General features: G+C 41.8%; 1 protein-coding gene across 7 annotated transcripts in view; it reads left to right on the forward strand.

Moving 5' to 3' along the window:
• Dis3l2 (DIS3 like 3'-5' exoribonuclease 2) overlaps positions 1–17,307 on the forward strand; it is a 322,923-nt gene that overhangs the window by 28,736 nt on the left and 276,880 nt on the right. For all 7 annotated transcript variants that reach the window (XM_006984206.4, XM_016002732.3, XM_076549508.1 and 4 more), the window contains 2 exons: positions 10,916–11,063; positions 11,611–11,768. In XM_006984206.4, the coding sequence (XP_006984268.1) occupies positions 11,012–11,063; positions 11,611–11,768 (210 nt within the window). In that variant the 5' untranslated portion in view covers positions 10,916–11,011. The remainder of the gene's footprint in view (positions 1–10,915; positions 11,064–11,610; positions 11,769–17,307) is intronic.

A 17,307-nucleotide genomic window follows, 5' to 3' on the forward strand; every position in this document is an offset into this window, starting at 1 on the left:
CATGAATTGTTGAAGAAGAGGTCAGTGGGTAAGAGATCTACTAAGAAACTTCTGTCATCTTGATGCCACATTACTGCAGTAACCTGAATTCAGACAGTTAAAATCAAGCCGGAAAGGAAGGAATCTATTTAGGAACATTGTGAAATTAGAATAGACAGAATTTGGTAATATGGTAACGGAGGGAAACAATGAGACGACTACTGTTTGCTGCTGAGGGATGGTAATGATGTCATGAAGCTGGACGCAGTACACAGGTGGAAAATTTAGTTTGAGAGAATAATAAATTGAATTAGAAACATGTCGCATTCTGAGTGCTTGCCAGGATTACTCAGCAGGAAGCTGGAAAGTTGAAGAACTTTGGAGAGCAGGGTTAGAGACGGAGAGTTAACACTCTAAAGAGAGAAGTGAGACGGTCTAAGACGAGAGAGCCTTGTGTGTGGTAGAAAGCTCAGAGGTAAAAGAAGGAAAAGGACCAGCAGGAAACTTGAGAACGGGAGAGTCCAACTCAAGAGCCAGGAGATTGATGCCATTGGAGGCCAGGGTGAAGCATTTGTACTCAAAGGGTGATCTGCATTCACATGAAACAACAGAACCAAAACAAACAACAAAAAGCACTCTCAACCAACCCAAGACTAAAAATATTCTCCCAAAGCTTGAGTCTGTCTTAGCAGTTAATTAATGAAGCCTTTCTTCCCTAGTAATTCCAACAGCTTTGTTTTGTTACAGTGATGAATACAAAATCACGTTCCAACAGGGAGGAAAGACTATGTGAAGGGAGAAGCAGAGGTTGTGACTTAAGACTGCGTTGTTAACCTCCGAATGAGAGGCATGACACAGTTGCTGGCAGCTTGAAGTGGGCGCACGGGAGCAGGCCCAAGCCCCTGTTTTTAGGTGAGAGCTGTTGGAAAGGCAGCTATGGAGAGAGGTAGTTGTGGTAACTTTCTAGAGTAGACAGAGGATGAAGATGAACAAACAGGAAATTAGCATTTTGGCCACTAGTGTAGGAAAGCAAGGCCAGCAGAGGTGTGGAGAAGAGTCTGTCTGTGCAGGAGGGTTGGGAGTTAAGATACTGAGAATGACAATTAAGAGCTTGATGGTTGCGCTTTCAGTTATGGCATAGAAAATGGAGACAAATCTTCCCTTAGACATCAACTAGAAAAGCCAGCCTTCCTACTCCTACATCTACTCAAAAGGTATTTGAGACATGACGGGAGAGGTTACCTAGGAGAGAATAAAAACAGGAAAATAAGACTATTATTCGGGACTGTGTTACTCCAGTGAATATTTGCTGATTTTTAAGGATCAGCTGAAAAACCGAGCAGTGCATTTGACACCTTAGAGGACTAGGGATTAGCAGCTTCCGTGATGTGTGTGTGATCTGGTGAGCCACTCCTTTTTGGGATGGAGGCCCTGAAGGCCATGTGATTTGTACATATGTAGTACCATCCCACAGGATTGCCACTCTACCGTGAGTACGGTTAATATAAATTTTTCTTAGATACTTGGCTAAAACAAATTCAAATCTTATTTGGAATATGATAACTTTATTATAGGCATCTAATTCTTATACCAAAATTTTTAAATATGTCCTGTTTAGAACATGATCAAAATGAAGTAGAAGCAACAGAACTTACTGTATACACAGGGACTTGTGGTATTGCAGTTTTTAGGAACTGACTTTGTGTGTCTGTGCTTACATTATTTGAAAAGATAAAAGACAGGATTCAATATTTTTAGTAGAGATGTTAAAATTTTAAAAAGTGGGGTAGGTGAGATGGTTCAGTGGGTAAAGACAATTGGCGCCAAACCTGATAACCTAAGTTTGATCATCAGAACTTACATGGTGAAGGGAGAGAACTGACTCTGATGAGTTGTCCTCTGACCTCCATATAGTGCCATGCCACATCCTCATCCCTTCCATAAATAAACAAATAAATGTTTTAAAAAAAACCCTTAAAAATGAAGTGAAAATGCTAGTCTTAAAAACGCGATTGAGCCAGGCGGTGGTGGTGCACGCCTTTAATCCCAGCACTCGGAGGCAGAGCCAGGCGGATCTCTGTGAGTTCGAGGCCAGCCTGGGCTGCCAAGTGAGTTCCAGGAAAGGCGCAAAGCTACGCAGAGAAACCCTGTCTCGAAAAACCAAAAAAAAAAAACCAAAAAAAAAAAAAAAGCGATTGAAATTAGGATATTAATAAATGAGTTTAATAGAAGATTAGATAGAGCTGAAGGGAGAGTTAGTAAAGTGGTAAAAGTCAGAGAAGAGGATGGAGAACACAGAAGAGCTGTGTTCTCTTGAGGGAGGCATAGAGATAATGAGGATATCAGGTTTGTAGTTGCATCCTATACAGGGTTGAGATGCACAGAAGTAACATTTGAAAAGAGGGTAATGAAAACCTTCCCAAACTGATGAAATTATGAAACAACAGATTCAAGAAATTTTATTGACACCCCCCCCCATAGGATGAAAAGAAATGCATTCCTTGAATATGGTGGTAAGTCTGCAGAATACCAAAGATAAAAAGTTTCCAAAGTGCCAGGGATGGGGAACATCATACTTTCAAAAGAGTTAGAGACTAACAGCTAACTTCTTGACAAAAACACAGGGGTTAATAAGATGACAGAATGACATTTTAAGCTCTGAATCTAGCTGAGAGTCTAGAATTCTGAGTCCTGTCAAAAAATCTTAGGAGAACAAAGACTGCATACAAATGTTTCACACTTGTTCAAAAGACATGACTAGTGGCTGTCATGATGGACAACACAGATATACAAATTTCCATCACTGAAGAAAACAGTGTTCTTAAAGATATTTTCAAATGAAGCAGCTGGGAGTGTAGCACAGTGGTACTTGTGTGACGTGCACAAACCCTGAACTTCAGCCCCGACTCAGCACAGCAAAAAACCAGATGGCATGAGAGTATCTTGGATAGCATTCTGCCCTCATACAGATAAATTGCCAGATTCCTACAGAAAAATAAAGTAAATACTGACCTAAGAATAAAGTTTTAAAACCCAAAACGGTTTTTTTTTTTTTTTTTTTTTTTTTTTTGTTTTTCAAGACAGGGTTTCTCTGTGTAGCTTTGGAGTCTGTCCTGGAACTCTCTCTGTAGGCCAGGCTTATTCCAACTCACAGAGATCTGCCTGCCTCAGCCTCACTAGTGCTGGGATTAAAGGTGTGTGCCACCACCGCCTGACTAAACCCAAACTATTTTATCTGTTGCAAGGATACATACATGCAAACATACATACATACATATATAATATATATATATATATATATACACACACACACACACACACAAACTATACATATAGTTTGTGTGTGTGTGTGTATGTGTGTGTGTGTGTGTGTGTGTGTGTTTGGCTTTGGTTTTGGTATTGACTGCACAGAATGATATTTAAAATTTTTTTCTACAAGTTTAAAAAACTGGTATGTTTTTTTCTTTCATTCAGTATTTGATATACGCCATTTTGTTCTTTGCTTTTCTTTATTGGAAGACTTTTAGTTATCAGTGGAGTTTCTTGTTATATACCCAGATTTACCATTTTTGAGTCAGTTTCAGTAGTCTGTATTTCTCTATTAATTTTCTACTCATGTAAGTTTTCTAATTGGCATTTAATTATTTATATCTTTATATCCTAGTCCCTCATAATCCTTTTAATTTCTATAAGGTTTGTAGGGATGCCTCTGTTCTACTCTTGGACTGTGGTCACCCTGTGGAGACAGAATGGATCCTTTCTTAAGTAGCAGGTGGGGTTTCTGTATTGAAAATACCCCATAGTCCAAGAGAATCTGAGAGAAACCATTACTCTCCGGGAGATTCCTGGAGACTGCAGAGTCAGTCCCAGCCGGTCTGTGCTGGCTTGAGTGAGGCTGCAGAACTATGGTTTGGCTTTTAGACTGGCTTAGGGGCCTGGGGAAAAGAGTCTGTGTGCTGCCTAGATTTGAGAAGTTTGAATTTCTTCCTGAGACCAAAGGGTGGACCACACATGGACATTCTTATAGTTTGTTCAGTTGTTGGTCCAAAGGATATTAAGGGAGTTGAGGTTTAAAATAAGTCAGTGGAGTGAAGTTCTGTTACAGGCTTCAGCTTTGGAATGAAATTATTTTTCTTTTCCAGGTTAGATAGTCTTAGTTGGTATATCTTTAGATTTAGTAAATTTCTTCTGTAAACAGAAGTCTGCTATGGGCTTCTCTAGTTCTTCATTTCAGTTATTGCATTTCCCACCTGGCAAGTGTCTTCTAATTCATTTAAAAATAGTTTATCTCTCCGTTGATATTCTGTCATTGTCCCTATACCTAAATTATGGTTTCTTTTGGTAGATTTGTAATAGCTGCTTTGATGCCCTATTTGGATAAATTATAAACCTAGGATCCTCCATACTGTTAAGACTGTTAAATCTATTCATTTCTCTGTTTAGTTTACTTTCCCAATTCTTTGCTTCTCTTGTGACTTTTGTTGATAGTATATTCTGTTCTCTGCTTACCTTTTCTCCCTCTCAAAGTTGGAGGTGGCTGCTCATCTTCCTTCCTTCCTTTTTTTTTTTTCTGACTTAGCTGAGTTAATTCCAGTGTCTCTTTCTCCTGAAGTGTGAGTTTTCAGATGTCTGCCTCCCCCTCAGCCTGATTTTATGGTAATTACTTTGGTCAGCATATCTTTTTTTCTCTTTTTTCCCCTCTTTTATTCTTCTCTCGTACGTAATACCTTGACTGCAGTTTCCCCTCCCTCTACTTCTCCCAGTCCCCCACACCTCCCCTCTCCCCTAGATCCATTCCTCTGTTGTTTCCCTTCAAAAAAAGAGCAGGCCTTAGGCACAACCCTCATATCAAGCATGGATGAAGCCACCCAGGAGAAGGAAAAGGATCCCAAGAGCTGGCAAAAGAGTCAGAGACACTCCCATCTCCCACTGTTAGGAGTCCCAAGGAACACCCAGCTACACAACCTACAATATATGCAGAGGACCTAGCTCAGACCCATACAGGGTCCATGATTGTCAATTCAGTCTCTGCGATCCCCTATGAGCCATGCTTAGTTTGTTCTGTGGGTCGTAATCTCATGGTGCCTTTGACCACTCTGGGCCCTACAATCCTTCATCCTCCTCTTCGGCAGGGTTCCCCTGGCTGTCTAGTATTTGGCTGTGGGTCTCTGCTGCATCTCCTTCCATCAGTGCTGATGACACCTCTCTGATGACAACTGGGCTAGGCACAGATCTAGGAGTACAGCAGAGTATCATTAGCAATCATTTTATTGAATTCCCCAGTGGTATTTGGTTCTATCTGGAGTCTCTGAGCTGTCCAGCCTCTGGTTCCTGGCCATCCAGGCAGTGTTAGGTGTGGGCTCTCTCTTGTGGCATGGGCCTATCTGGGAAGGGGAAATAGAATAGATGTTGTAGGTGAACTGGCATGAGTGGGGATGGGAATAGGAGGGGTCAGGCTGGGTTGGGGGAAGGATGGAGGGAGAGAGTACTGGGAGAGACAGCTGGAATTGGGGGGCATTTGGGGCTCAATGTGGAAGCCTAGTGCAGTGAAAGCTCTGGAATCTATGAGAGTGACCCTAGGGAAGACTATTCTTAGTAATGGGGGATATGAAGTCTGAACTAGCCATCTTCTATAACCAGGCAAGTCTTCTAGCAGTGGTACTGGGACGCCAATCCAGCTACCAAACCTTTAATCTAGAATCTGTGAGAGTGACCAACCAGTGATTGGTCAGCATATCTTAGTGGTTATTGTGTGACTGGTTACAGGTTATGTTTTGATTCTTTGAAAGGAGGCTGCCACCCTTTGTAGGTGGTTCTTCTGAGGCTTGGGAGTACATTTCCAAGTTGAGATGGTTTACTGTTCTGCAATGGGTTTTTCTTTCTGCATTTGTAAGGCTTCATATTCCTGAAGTGATTCCTTGTGGCATTTTCCATATCCTTTCCTTCATGTTTGTGGTTATGTTTAGGGTTTTATGCATGCATAGACTTCTAGACCAGCAGGAGAAAGTTGATATTTTCTTTCTCTCTCTCATTTTCCTTCTCTTTTCACTTCTTTCTCTTCTTCCCCTCCTAATCTGTCCGTTCCCTTTCTCCTACTCTTCATTCCTTTTTGGTTTTCTAAAACAACGTCTCACTTCTGTAGACTTAGCTGGGCTCAACTTCTCAGCAATTTTCCTGCCTCAGCCTCCTGAGTACTGCTGTTGATTGCAGGCACGCATCACCGTGCCAGATTGCCTTCTAGCCTCCTGGTCCTTGGATTGTAGGAATGTGCCTTCGCACCTGCTCTCTCTTTAGTTTTTTTTTTTTTTTTTTTAAAGACATGGTTTCATGTGGGTCAGGCTGACTTGAACTTGTGTGAGGAGAACCTACCTTAAACTCTGATTCTTTTGACTCATCTTCCTGAGTGCTGGTGTTACAGGTGTGCACCACCCTCTATAGACCAGACTTAGGGACTTGTGGATGCTTCATCTCAGCCCCTGAGAAGTTCTGATTGCCTGTGTCATCCCTTTGTTGTCCCATGTTAAACTTCTGGTGTTGCAAACTTGAGTTAATTTTGCTGTTGGCCTCATCTGAATTCTTGACCCTGAAGTCACTGTTGTTTATTGCCCCCCCCCCCCATGTATGGAATTGACTACATTCTTCTCCATGTGGACGCAGTTTCCTCAGCAGTGTAACTGCAGCTGTCAGAGTGTGTTTCTTCAGTGGGATTGGAGCAGCCGTGGGTGGTAAGAGCCTCCATTTGCAGCACCGCATACCACACACTTGTGCTGTTCTTACAAGGAACCAGCATTCCAGTTCGATGTGTGTTTTTAGTCAGTATTTAGATCTTTACATTATTTCAGTAGTTTTGTACAGTTTTACTGTTTTTGTTCTGGGGGATAATATTTGCCAAATTCCTTCTTTCACCATTTTGGTTCATTGTTTCTCTCTCCCTCTCTCATCTTTGTCTTTCTCATTTTAAACATACTTGATTCAAACTGAATTTTTCAGCATGTGCTATGAAATAGGAGGCCATTGGCTTTCTTAAGATGATGTTAAGTAGCTTACTGCTGCTTGTTGGTTAACCTATGTGTTTGTCAGAGATTAGTCATAGAATTGTTTTTTGTTTTTGCTCTCTCCTTCCCCAACTTCATTATTGCACTAGTTTTGCCCTCTTTTACTTTTCCCAGGTCTTGCTTGTTGTCAACTCCTCAGCTCTGCAGAGTTTAGCCTGTCATCAATTAAGAGAGTACCTTTTGACTTGACTCCTTTCTTCCCTTCATTGCGCAGCTTCACGAATCCATCTGTCCTTCTGCTCCTGAGAGGTGAGAGGAGGCTAACACGAGGGAGAAAGGACAAAAACTCAGGCTGTCTCAGCTCCTCAAGTGTGTCACTGGTACTTTGTGGGACCTTGCTTTTTCAAGTTTTGGCTGTAGGTACCTGGTTTGCCTTGGCTCCTTCCTACTTCCCCTATTTCCTACCAGTATGTGTTGTTGTAATTTGTCTTCTGTTCTAATAGGCTGTGCTTTGTGTGTTGTGCCAGCTTTAGAGGCCAGAGGGTCTCAAGATACCACTTCATGTGCTCATGAGCTGTCTCCAGATTGACTTTCTCAAGTGTAGTGTCTTCTTTCCATTCCTTGTCATGCCCGCCTTTAGGTAGGTACCATGTTGGTACTGCTGGTTCATCCCAGCCCTAGCCAACTCTTTAAAGACTGGCCATGTCCATGGTGGGATCCCCTTTCTAGGCGTTGTTATCATTGCTTCTCATTCTAGAAATTGTCATGTTCCTTTAGTCTGTCAGGGGACTGTTGAGGGTTTCTCCAGGGTTCACGAGCCTTCACAACATGCTACAAGGAAGGTAAAGTTCTCTGGTTAGTTATCTTTTACTTTTGTTGCCTGAATCCTGTGTCTCTTCTGCTCTCCGCAGACTTTTTAAAAACGTGGTTTCTCTGAGTGATCCTGTTTCCCTTGCTGTTGTTACTGATGTTCATGGAAACACTCATCTGTTTATTTAAGAAATGTGACTTCTCAGGCCCATAGTCTACGAACTGTGGGAGCCACTGAGATGCAATGGTGAACCCAACCAAACATGTTTGTGCTTCTGAGGTAGAAGTGACAGGAATCTGGTTTCCATAGTGAGGAGACTACAGATGCTGCTGATCTGGGGATATTCGAATTGGGCCTGTGTATCCCACTTTCTTTAACTGCTAGTATCTCTGCTTAATTTTGAATTCCTCACTGTGTCAGGATTGATATATAGGAGCTGGTTTTAGTGTTCTGTTGCTGTGAAGAGATACCATGACCCCGGCAACTCGTGTAATAGAAAGCATTTAAATGAGGGACTTGTTTACCGTTTCAGAGCTTTAGTCCATTGTCATCATGGCAGGTAGCATGGCGGTGGGCAGGCATATGCTGAAGCTGTTGCTGATCAGTAGGCAAAGAGAGAGAGAACTGGGCCTGGTGTGGGTTTCTGGAACTTCAAAGCCCACCCCCAGTGACACACTTTCTCCAATAAGCCACACCTGTTAATCCTGTAATCCTATCAAAGAGTTCCACACCCTGGTAACAAGGCATTCAAATACATGGGCCATTCTTATTCAGATCACTACAGAGCCCATTCTTAGTTCTGGCTCTTGTTGTTTGATGCTGCTGTTGTGCTCAGACTTACTATGGGAACACATTCTGATCACGAATTCTTCTTTGGAAACCTTTTTCTTGTTTTCTTATTAACTGACTTTGTTAGCGCTTTTCTATGTATGTATGTATGTATGTATTTATTTATTTATTTATATTTTTTGGTTTTTCGAGACAGGGTTTCTCTGTGTAGTTTTGGTGCCTGTCCTGGAACTCACTCTGTAGACCAGGCTGGTCTGGAACTCCCAGAGATCCGCCTGCCTCTGCCTCCTGAGTGCTGGGATTAAAGGTGTGTGCCACTGCCACCTGGCTCTATGTCTTTATTTTTATATTTTTATTGTTGTTTGTTTTTGTTGTTGTTATTGTTATATTTTCTACTTCTTTGCATTTGTAATGCAGCTCTAACTGATTTATCAGGAGTGCTCAGTCCCTGCCCAGGGCCACAGGGCCTCTGTCTCTGCTTCATGGGAATGTAAAGGTTACTTGATTATCCTTCATTTTACTGCCTTCTCTGCTGCAGTGGACCCTTGTTATCCATTCTCATCTTTAGGTAATAGCTGGGTAATGTCTCCCTATAGATTATGTTCCACTTTTCTAGTATTTGTTGGATTATTCCACATGCACATGTAGTACCCCAAATAGAAGTTACCATATTTTCTAACACTAGGGCAGCCCTAATGCTGAGCCTCATCACTAGGAACCTACTCAATTTCCATGCTGGCTGTGCTTCAGGTCCTCCTGGTTGCCAGGTGAGTCAGCCAGAGCTATGGAGGACCATGTCAGAGGCCTCTGTTGTCAGTGTCCACTTTTATCACTCCTGTCCTAGCCGTTCCTGTTGTCCTGCCTACGTTTCTCCACAAAGTGCAGGTGCTTGTCTCTATTCCATTGAGTTCGGCCTTTCTGTGCCAACATGGCTTTTCCTAAAACAGCATGCTCTATTGTTCTCTTTTGCTCATTCAAGCTTCAGAAACTCCCTAGTGCCTTTGAAAATCTCAGCTTGTTTTCTAGACCTTCCAACTTGTTTTAATTTCCTTGCCATTGCCTTCCTCCATATAGACAGGACTCTAGCCAAATAGAATTAATGTTGCAAGAATCTGCCTGTGTTTTTCTGTTTGCATGCTGGTTTTTGTTTCCTTATGCCAGAAGTATGCTTTCCTCACATCTTAATGTCTTAGCTCTTCCTTAAAAACTTTCCCAAGGTTCTCATGATGCTATCACTTCCTGATGTATATTGCTATGCCCATATGACTTTTTTTTTTGGTTTTTCGAGACAGGGTTTCTCTGCGTAGCTTTGCGCCTTTCCTGGAGCTCACTTGGTAGCCCAGGCTGGCCTCGAACTCACAGAGATCCGCCTGGCTCTGCCTCCCGAGTGCTGGGATTAAAGGTGTGCGCCACCACCGCCCGGCATACCCATATGACTTTTTAACCCTAGTGACCAGTTATCTTTCATTTTGCTAACTATTGTGCATTGCACGTGTTTGTTAAATTAATGAGGGAATGAGTACATTTCTTTAAGAACCCTCAGATAACCTAGATCCTCTCTGTTCTTTTCCTATCCCCCTTTTGTTACTGTGAGGATATCTCTTTTGTTTTCTTCCTTGTATTTGGATTAACTTTATCTTCCAATCAGTTCATGTGGCCTGAAGTGGACTGTTACCTTTATCTTTGTTTTGTCTCTTCTCTGAGTTAATAACAGTTTTAGTTTAAAGAAAACTTTGACCATTTGGTAAGGATTGTCTGGGGAAATTTGAGGAATAGAAGATATGGTTCAAAATGACATCTTGATCTATTTTGTGGAGAAGTGGCTGCTTAGCAGGATTTGGTAGTTTGCAAGTATAGATTTAACTCCAGGACTGGTGACCAGCCGTAGAGATGAAAAAGTAGTTGTGGTGGTGTGTTCATTGTCCAAGTGGTGGCCAGGGCTCAGCAACAGGGTCACATATTCTTAAGCTTTCATCTGGTACCTATTTCATTACAGCTTTTAGATTCCAGATCTTTTTTAAAATCATCTTTTAAAACCTTATTTCCTGTTTTTTGTTCATTTCACAAGCTATATAGTTGCCTAATTTCTTATTTTCTACTTCATTGCCCCATTAATGGAAACTTTTTAGTTGAAGTGCTCCAAAGGAGCATTGTAGTGTACCTTTGGGGGTGAAGACCTTGGATAAATATGCAGCACAGGTGGTATAACTACCCAGAAGAGTGTGACACCAGGCCCCAGGAGAACAGCATATTGCCGTTGCCATCTAAGTGCTAAATTTCCAAGGGGACAAAGGAAAACACAGGTAACTGCTCTCTAGTCATAGTTTCTTTTTTATTTTAGCTCGTGACAACTGAGCTGCTCAAGGCAGGAAGAACTCTGAGCTGAATAGTAGTGGGTTCCTGGATCTGGAGAGAAGAGGCTACCTTGGAACCAGTAATGAACCATCCTGACTACAAGCTGAACCTTCGGCCTCAGGGGACCCCCAGAGGTATTGACAAGAGAATGGAGCTTGCCTTGGCAACTGGAGACTTGAAATATAAATGGACTGGGTGTGGAGATGGAGGGAATTCTTTGTATTGAGGAAGACTGATTCTTTTAATGAACTGTTAAATATTCTCTGGTGTTATTTATCCTAGAATTAGATGGTCTTGTTTCAGTTGATTGTTGTACAGTCATTTCGTTTCCTCCAGAAATGGGATAGTCTTTCAACATTTCCTTTTTTTAAAGGGGTTGTATCTAGACATAGTAAAGCACACCAGACCCATTGTTCAGATTTTGTTCATGCACAGAGCAGTGCTCAGTTAGAACTAAGGTCTTCTTTATTTATTTAATAAAGTCCGTTTTATTTCTGCGGTCTTACCCATTCTTTCCTTTTTGTGACTGTTTGAAATCATCACTGGAAAGGTTCATTCTCTTGCTGGCCTTTATAGATAACAGGAGCAACAACAAGAGTAGCGAAGGCATAAAGCTTCAGTTAAAAGAAATGGGGAGCTGGTTAACTGAGCACAGGGCTGATTGGTGCCTCATGTTTCCAGGTATGTCCTCTGTGGCTGGCCTGCATGGTGTTGGTGCTTCACCAGGTGACAAAAAGTCAAAGAACAAGTCCATGCGAGGGAAGAAAAAGAGCATATTTGAAACCTACATGTCCAAGGAGGATGTTTCGGAAGGCTTGAAGAGGGGAACACTTATCCAGGTGCTTAAACCTACAGGCTGTTTATCCCCTGAAAATACGGGATGGCAGCAGTCTTGTATATTAAACTTTTCCCTGTTCTATGCTGGGTACTTTCACATGGTGCAGGGTTTTTGCTTCTTAAACCTGCAGTATGTGTCGAGCGGTAAGTACCACGAGATTCTTGTAGGCAAACCTGAGATGTGAGAAGAGAGAGCCTTTGTAGCTAATGTCAGTATTGCCTAGGAATTTTATTGGGAGAGAGCTATGTGAGCCATGCTTGGGGATTGGTGCAGTTGAGCAAATAAATATAAGAAAGTGAGCTTTCCAAATGAAATAACCAGTGTGAGCTGCTGAGACAGAAGTGGGAAGTGGGGTTGGACTAAACCAAACATTGAATTGTTCGTGTGCCTGAAGCACATGAGTACTGAATGACTGAGAAAAATGGGTAAACTTGTAGAGGAAACGGTAAACAGTGTTTATTGAATGCTTTGTAGTTTGCCTAATCTGTCCACAGGCTGTTCATTGGTATGGCTGAGCAGATGTTCATTGAACATCCATCTTTGAGCCAGGAACACTTCCTGTTAGGAGAGTGCTACAGGGAAGCTTGTGAAACTGTGGGACAAGGCAGCTTAGGTTTCCTTGGGCACAACATCCAAGGCAGCCAGTAGGTAACAAGACTGGAAAAGGAAGCCAGGCCAAAGCATGCCTTCTTTGAATTAAGCCTGTTTTATAATTCTTGGATAGGAATACTGTCATGTGGTACCTGACTCTCTTAAAATTATTGAGTGAGGTCTGGGGAGATGCTTACCTCACAAACATGAGGACCTGAGTTGGATCCCTAGCACTCCTATGAAAGCTGGGAGGAGTGGTGTGTACCTGGGACTTGCTGGCTACCTGCCAGCTTCAAGTTTATTCAAAGACTGTTCTTGAAAAGCCAGGTGGAGAGTTATCAAGGAAGACACTCAATGTTGACTGCTGGCCTGCACACACATACACAAGGAAGACACAAAAATGTTGACTGAGTCCCATATTTTCTCATTCTGAAAGCTCAAATTCAATTGTGTTTTGGGCTGAAGATTCATTCAAACAATAGATATCAGTTTCTCTGGATTTATCTCCTTTCCATAATTACCTGTGGTCCATAGCACATATAATTGATGTAGACATTACTAGTTTTTCACAAATCAATTGGACTTTTTGATTTAGGAATACCATTGGCTTTTTTCTTCTGGAGGTCTTTGAAAAGTCTCTCTTAGGAGAGGAGAAACCACATTTAGATACTTGTTCCTTCATTAATGTATTTGCTTGCTTTTCATGGTTTGGCATCCATATACTTCACTTTCCCTGCAAGTGTCCTGACTCTCCTTGTTCCTATGTGAGGTCTTGGTGTGTCTTTCTCATTGCTGGCTCCTGTCACCCCTTCCATGGATGTGCTACATTCTCATTATCTTGGACTTGTAGATTTCCCTCTAAAACCTGTGCTTGCTTGGTGTAGTAGCTTCTGATGCTTCAGGACTTGGGAAGCAGAAGCAGGCAGATTTTTGTGAGTTTGAGGTTAGCCTGATCTATATAGCAAGTTCCATAGTGAGATCCTGTTTCACAAAACAAAATCTAAACCACCACCACCACCACCACCACCGGCAACAACAACCAAACAAACAAAAGTGAAATTGAATGTAGGACTCCACCTAGACTTTGCCCTCGCTGTTCTGGTTTCTTCCTCCCACTAAGTGTGGTGATCATGCTTGCCCTGCCAGTCCATGGTCAGTCTGTGCTTAAATGTCCCCCTCATTTCTCTAAGCTGAGTTGGTTACAGCCTTCATGAAGTCAGTTTTGTTGTCTACATGTTGAAACTATTACCTTTGTTTGGCTTTTATGTTTCCCCAAATAGCCTGTTCTTTTCCTTAGTGGTATGGTCATGCATATTCTACAGGTTAGCCTAGTGCATAGGACTTGGCTGAAGCTTAATAAACTTACTTTGAAAAAAAATATATATGTATGTATGTATATATTTTACTGGCTGAATAAAGATCAAGAGACTACCTTTTGAAGAATAGTGAAGAGAACTTCAGTTGTTAGAACTTGAAAGATAAATAGCTTAGGATTTTGATTATAGATGTACACCTTTATGAGATACGGTTAAAACAGTGTTCTGTAATAGTATTAGTTTTTGCTTCCTTTTAATTTTTGCATTTGAAGTGACTTTTTGCTGGCATTAACACAAAACAAAAGATCTGATCAATATAACAGCTCATATTCCCAGGAGTTTGTAAGTGATTCCTCCTGGCCTATGACATCATAAGCCTCCATAGCCAGAGGCCTTCTCCCCCTCCACCCCCCACATATGAGAACAGTTGTTCTCTGCAGATGGGATGAGGAATGGGTTCCAGATATGAGGTCACCATGAGAAATATACAACATTGTAAATAAGATTTTCATAGGCAGAGAAACAGAGTACATCTGCTTTTGGATACAAACTTTCTGTATAGTTGTCTGGGTAAGGTAAAAAGCTAGACAAGAAGTGATATTTTAATGCCATTGGAGAAAATTAAGCATTATCAGATATACTTAGAAATATCTGTCAACTTTTGTATTCAGATGTAAATATATCAGGACCTCCTTTTTCCCCATTAAAAGAAAATTCTTTTATTGATAGTAGGGAACTTAAAAATTGGTACAGGTATTAGTTAATGCCATGACAAAAATTTGAGATCTCATTGTTTTATAGGAAAGAGGAGACCACAGTGACCAAAGAAACCTCTTTTCTGTATTTGGAAATGAATTGCAATAAAACATGATTCTGTTCATGTAGTTTTCTTAATAAACAGTCCTCATGTCAGTGTGTTATTACTCTGTGCTTAGGTACAGTATTGGTTGGTTGTTATGGGAGATGCTGTGAGAGATGAGAGCATGGTGGCCATGCCTGGAAGGAGGTCTAGAGTAAGGGATAACCAAAGTGACTCGGGCAGGGAGATGGTAGAATGGGTCTTTTAGAATCCAGATGATGCATTGACTAGTGGAAGTCCAGAATTAGCCCCCAGAGCTACTGGAGGCATGATGTCAGGATTCTTTCTGGAATAGAATATTGGTGAGATGTTGTGTTGGACTACTGAAAAGCCCTATTCTAGGAAGACAGAGGACATGGCGGTCTCATTTCTAGGAATTTCACTCCTTGTTAAGATTGAGGTCAAGGGCTAGAGAGTTGGCTCAGTGGTTAGGAGCACTGGCTGCTCTTCCAGAGGACCCAGGTTCAATCCCAGCACCCATAGAGTGGCTTCCAACAGTCTGTAATTCCAGACTCAGAGGATCTGCCCTCTTTTGGCTTTTGAAGGCACAGCATGCACATGGTGCACTGAAATGCAGTCAAAACACCCACGTACACAAAGGGGAAAAGATTGAGGTCTGCTTGAGTGTGTATTAAAGTTGGGAGCAGTAGAGGTGACAGGATGGAAGGAATGCTTAAGAAGAGAGGCGGCATTCAGAGTTAGGATCCCAGGGACAAAGGGAGAACTTCAACTCTGCAGACATTAGCTAAATTGATGAACTTAAGAACCATTTCTTAACAGCCTAGGTAATGTCAAGCATTCAGGAATGAGCACTAGAAAAGTCACTGGGGAGGTAGGCAAAAATAACTACATTAATGACAGAAATTATAGGCTGGATCATTGTTCAGAGTGAAAGATGAGAGAGAATAGATAGAAGCCACTGTACATAGTGTGGTTATGGAAGACTTCTGTGAGATTATCCTGTAGGTGAGCCCTGAAGGGCAAGAACGAGACAGCCATTTTCAGCCTTCAAGAAAGATTATATAGATAGAGAGATCAGTGAGCGGAAGGACAGCAGGCCGAAGACTTGATGTTTTTGAGACATAAGGCACAAAGGGTGAGTTAGGCAGCAGCGAGGTCATTTAGGGTTCGAGACTGTGTTAGGAACTTGGATTTCATTCCGAGGACAGTGGGAAGTCACCAAAGGGTAGTAAGTAGGAGAACGCAGCCTGTTTCATGTGTTAAAACTGTCTCTGGCTATTGTGAGGTGAGTAGACTTGAATGGAAGCTGGAAGTTCACTTAGAAGGCCTTGAAGTCCACTAGCTAAGAAATATGGAGACATGAAGAGAGAGAGAACAGGGTGGTGACCAGGAGGAGAGAAGTGGATGGCTGTGGACTAGAGCTGACACAACATGCTGAGGATTAGATGTGGATAGGGAGGCAGAGGGAGAAATCCAGGATGATTTCTAAGCACCTGAGTGCATCAGGTGAAGGCCTGATCTTGCTGTTGTTAGTCAAGCTAAGGAAGACAAATTGGAAATGTGCTGGTTTGGGGGATGTGTAAATGTGTGAGGAGGCTCTGGTGATGACTGTAGCCAAGAGGCAGTTGGGAGCCTGGATTCTGGAACCAGACTCTCCAGACTTACCTGCTCAGTGCTCAGTCACCTCATCTGTAACAAATGAAGAAAGTAGTATTTGTATCATAGTTGTGGGAGTTAAATTAGGTCATAGCTAATTTAATTTAAATTAATTCATTAGCTCTTAAAAGTTCATGGCCCATATTCTACCCATATAAGTAGTATTTGAGATTGTTTTTAATTACTGTCAGAGGAACATCTGTAATTCAGCTGAGGTGGTTGCTGTCCAGTGGAGACAGCTATCTGCAGTTGTATGTCTTAGGATTATTTTTCAAGAAAATCTGGAAACATTTTTATGTGTGAAATTCCTTAGTTTTAAGTGTTTCAGGAATACTATAAGCCAGCTAAAATGTATTTGTGATTGCCAAGGTAGACTAATCAGACCATTTGTGTGTTAATTTTCTTCAGTGGCATTCTGGTCCTTGGGTATAGGCAAGGTGAAGACAAATAGTTGGGGTCACTTGAGAGATAGGCTTTTTTTGATTGTGTATAAGAGGAAATGGGGACCCAAGGCCCAAGGTTTTGTGAAGCTAAGGGATAATGGCAAGTAAAGACTACTAGTCAAGGAGGTAAGTAACCATAGTAGAAGGATAGTGGTTGGTCAATTCTTTGGAGATCGATTTATGGGCTATGGCATGGAGGTCTTATGAAATTGGCCTTTTATTTGGAATTCCCATGGTAAGTGAGATGGAATTATAGAAGACTCCAACTGGAAAGGGTGATGATACTGGACTTGTTGTGTTTGAAGTAATTTGATAGCAGGGTACAGTAGTGGAAATGGTCGCTGGGGTGAGTGGAGACAAAGGTGGCTTGAGTGGTTTGGTTATTGATATGGCTTCTGAATGTTTATAGGGATTGGGATAGGAGGGAAGGCAGTGGCACTTTCGTCAAAACACTAGTGAATTGGTGCCACGATCAGGAAGGTAGAAGCTGTACCAAGTCTATGGCGTGAACGTCAAAAGGGTTTTCGAGAAAGAATATAGGAACAAACTAATTTTAAATCCATTATGGGAAAACAGTCTTCACCATCCTTGAGACATTCTCTTTGACAGCACCTAAAGGAACCAATGACATTAGAGCTGAGCCAGGTTCTGAACAGGTAAGAAGTTGTAGGAGCATTCGGAACAGGGTGGGAAGTACATGATCTTCTTGATCAC

Source organism: Peromyscus maniculatus, chromosome 13 (assembly GCF_049852395.1).
Source record: "Peromyscus maniculatus bairdii isolate BWxNUB_F1_BW_parent chromosome 13, HU_Pman_BW_mat_3.1, whole genome shotgun sequence".
Taxonomy (NCBI): Eukaryota; Metazoa; Chordata; class Mammalia; order Rodentia; family Cricetidae; genus Peromyscus; species Peromyscus maniculatus.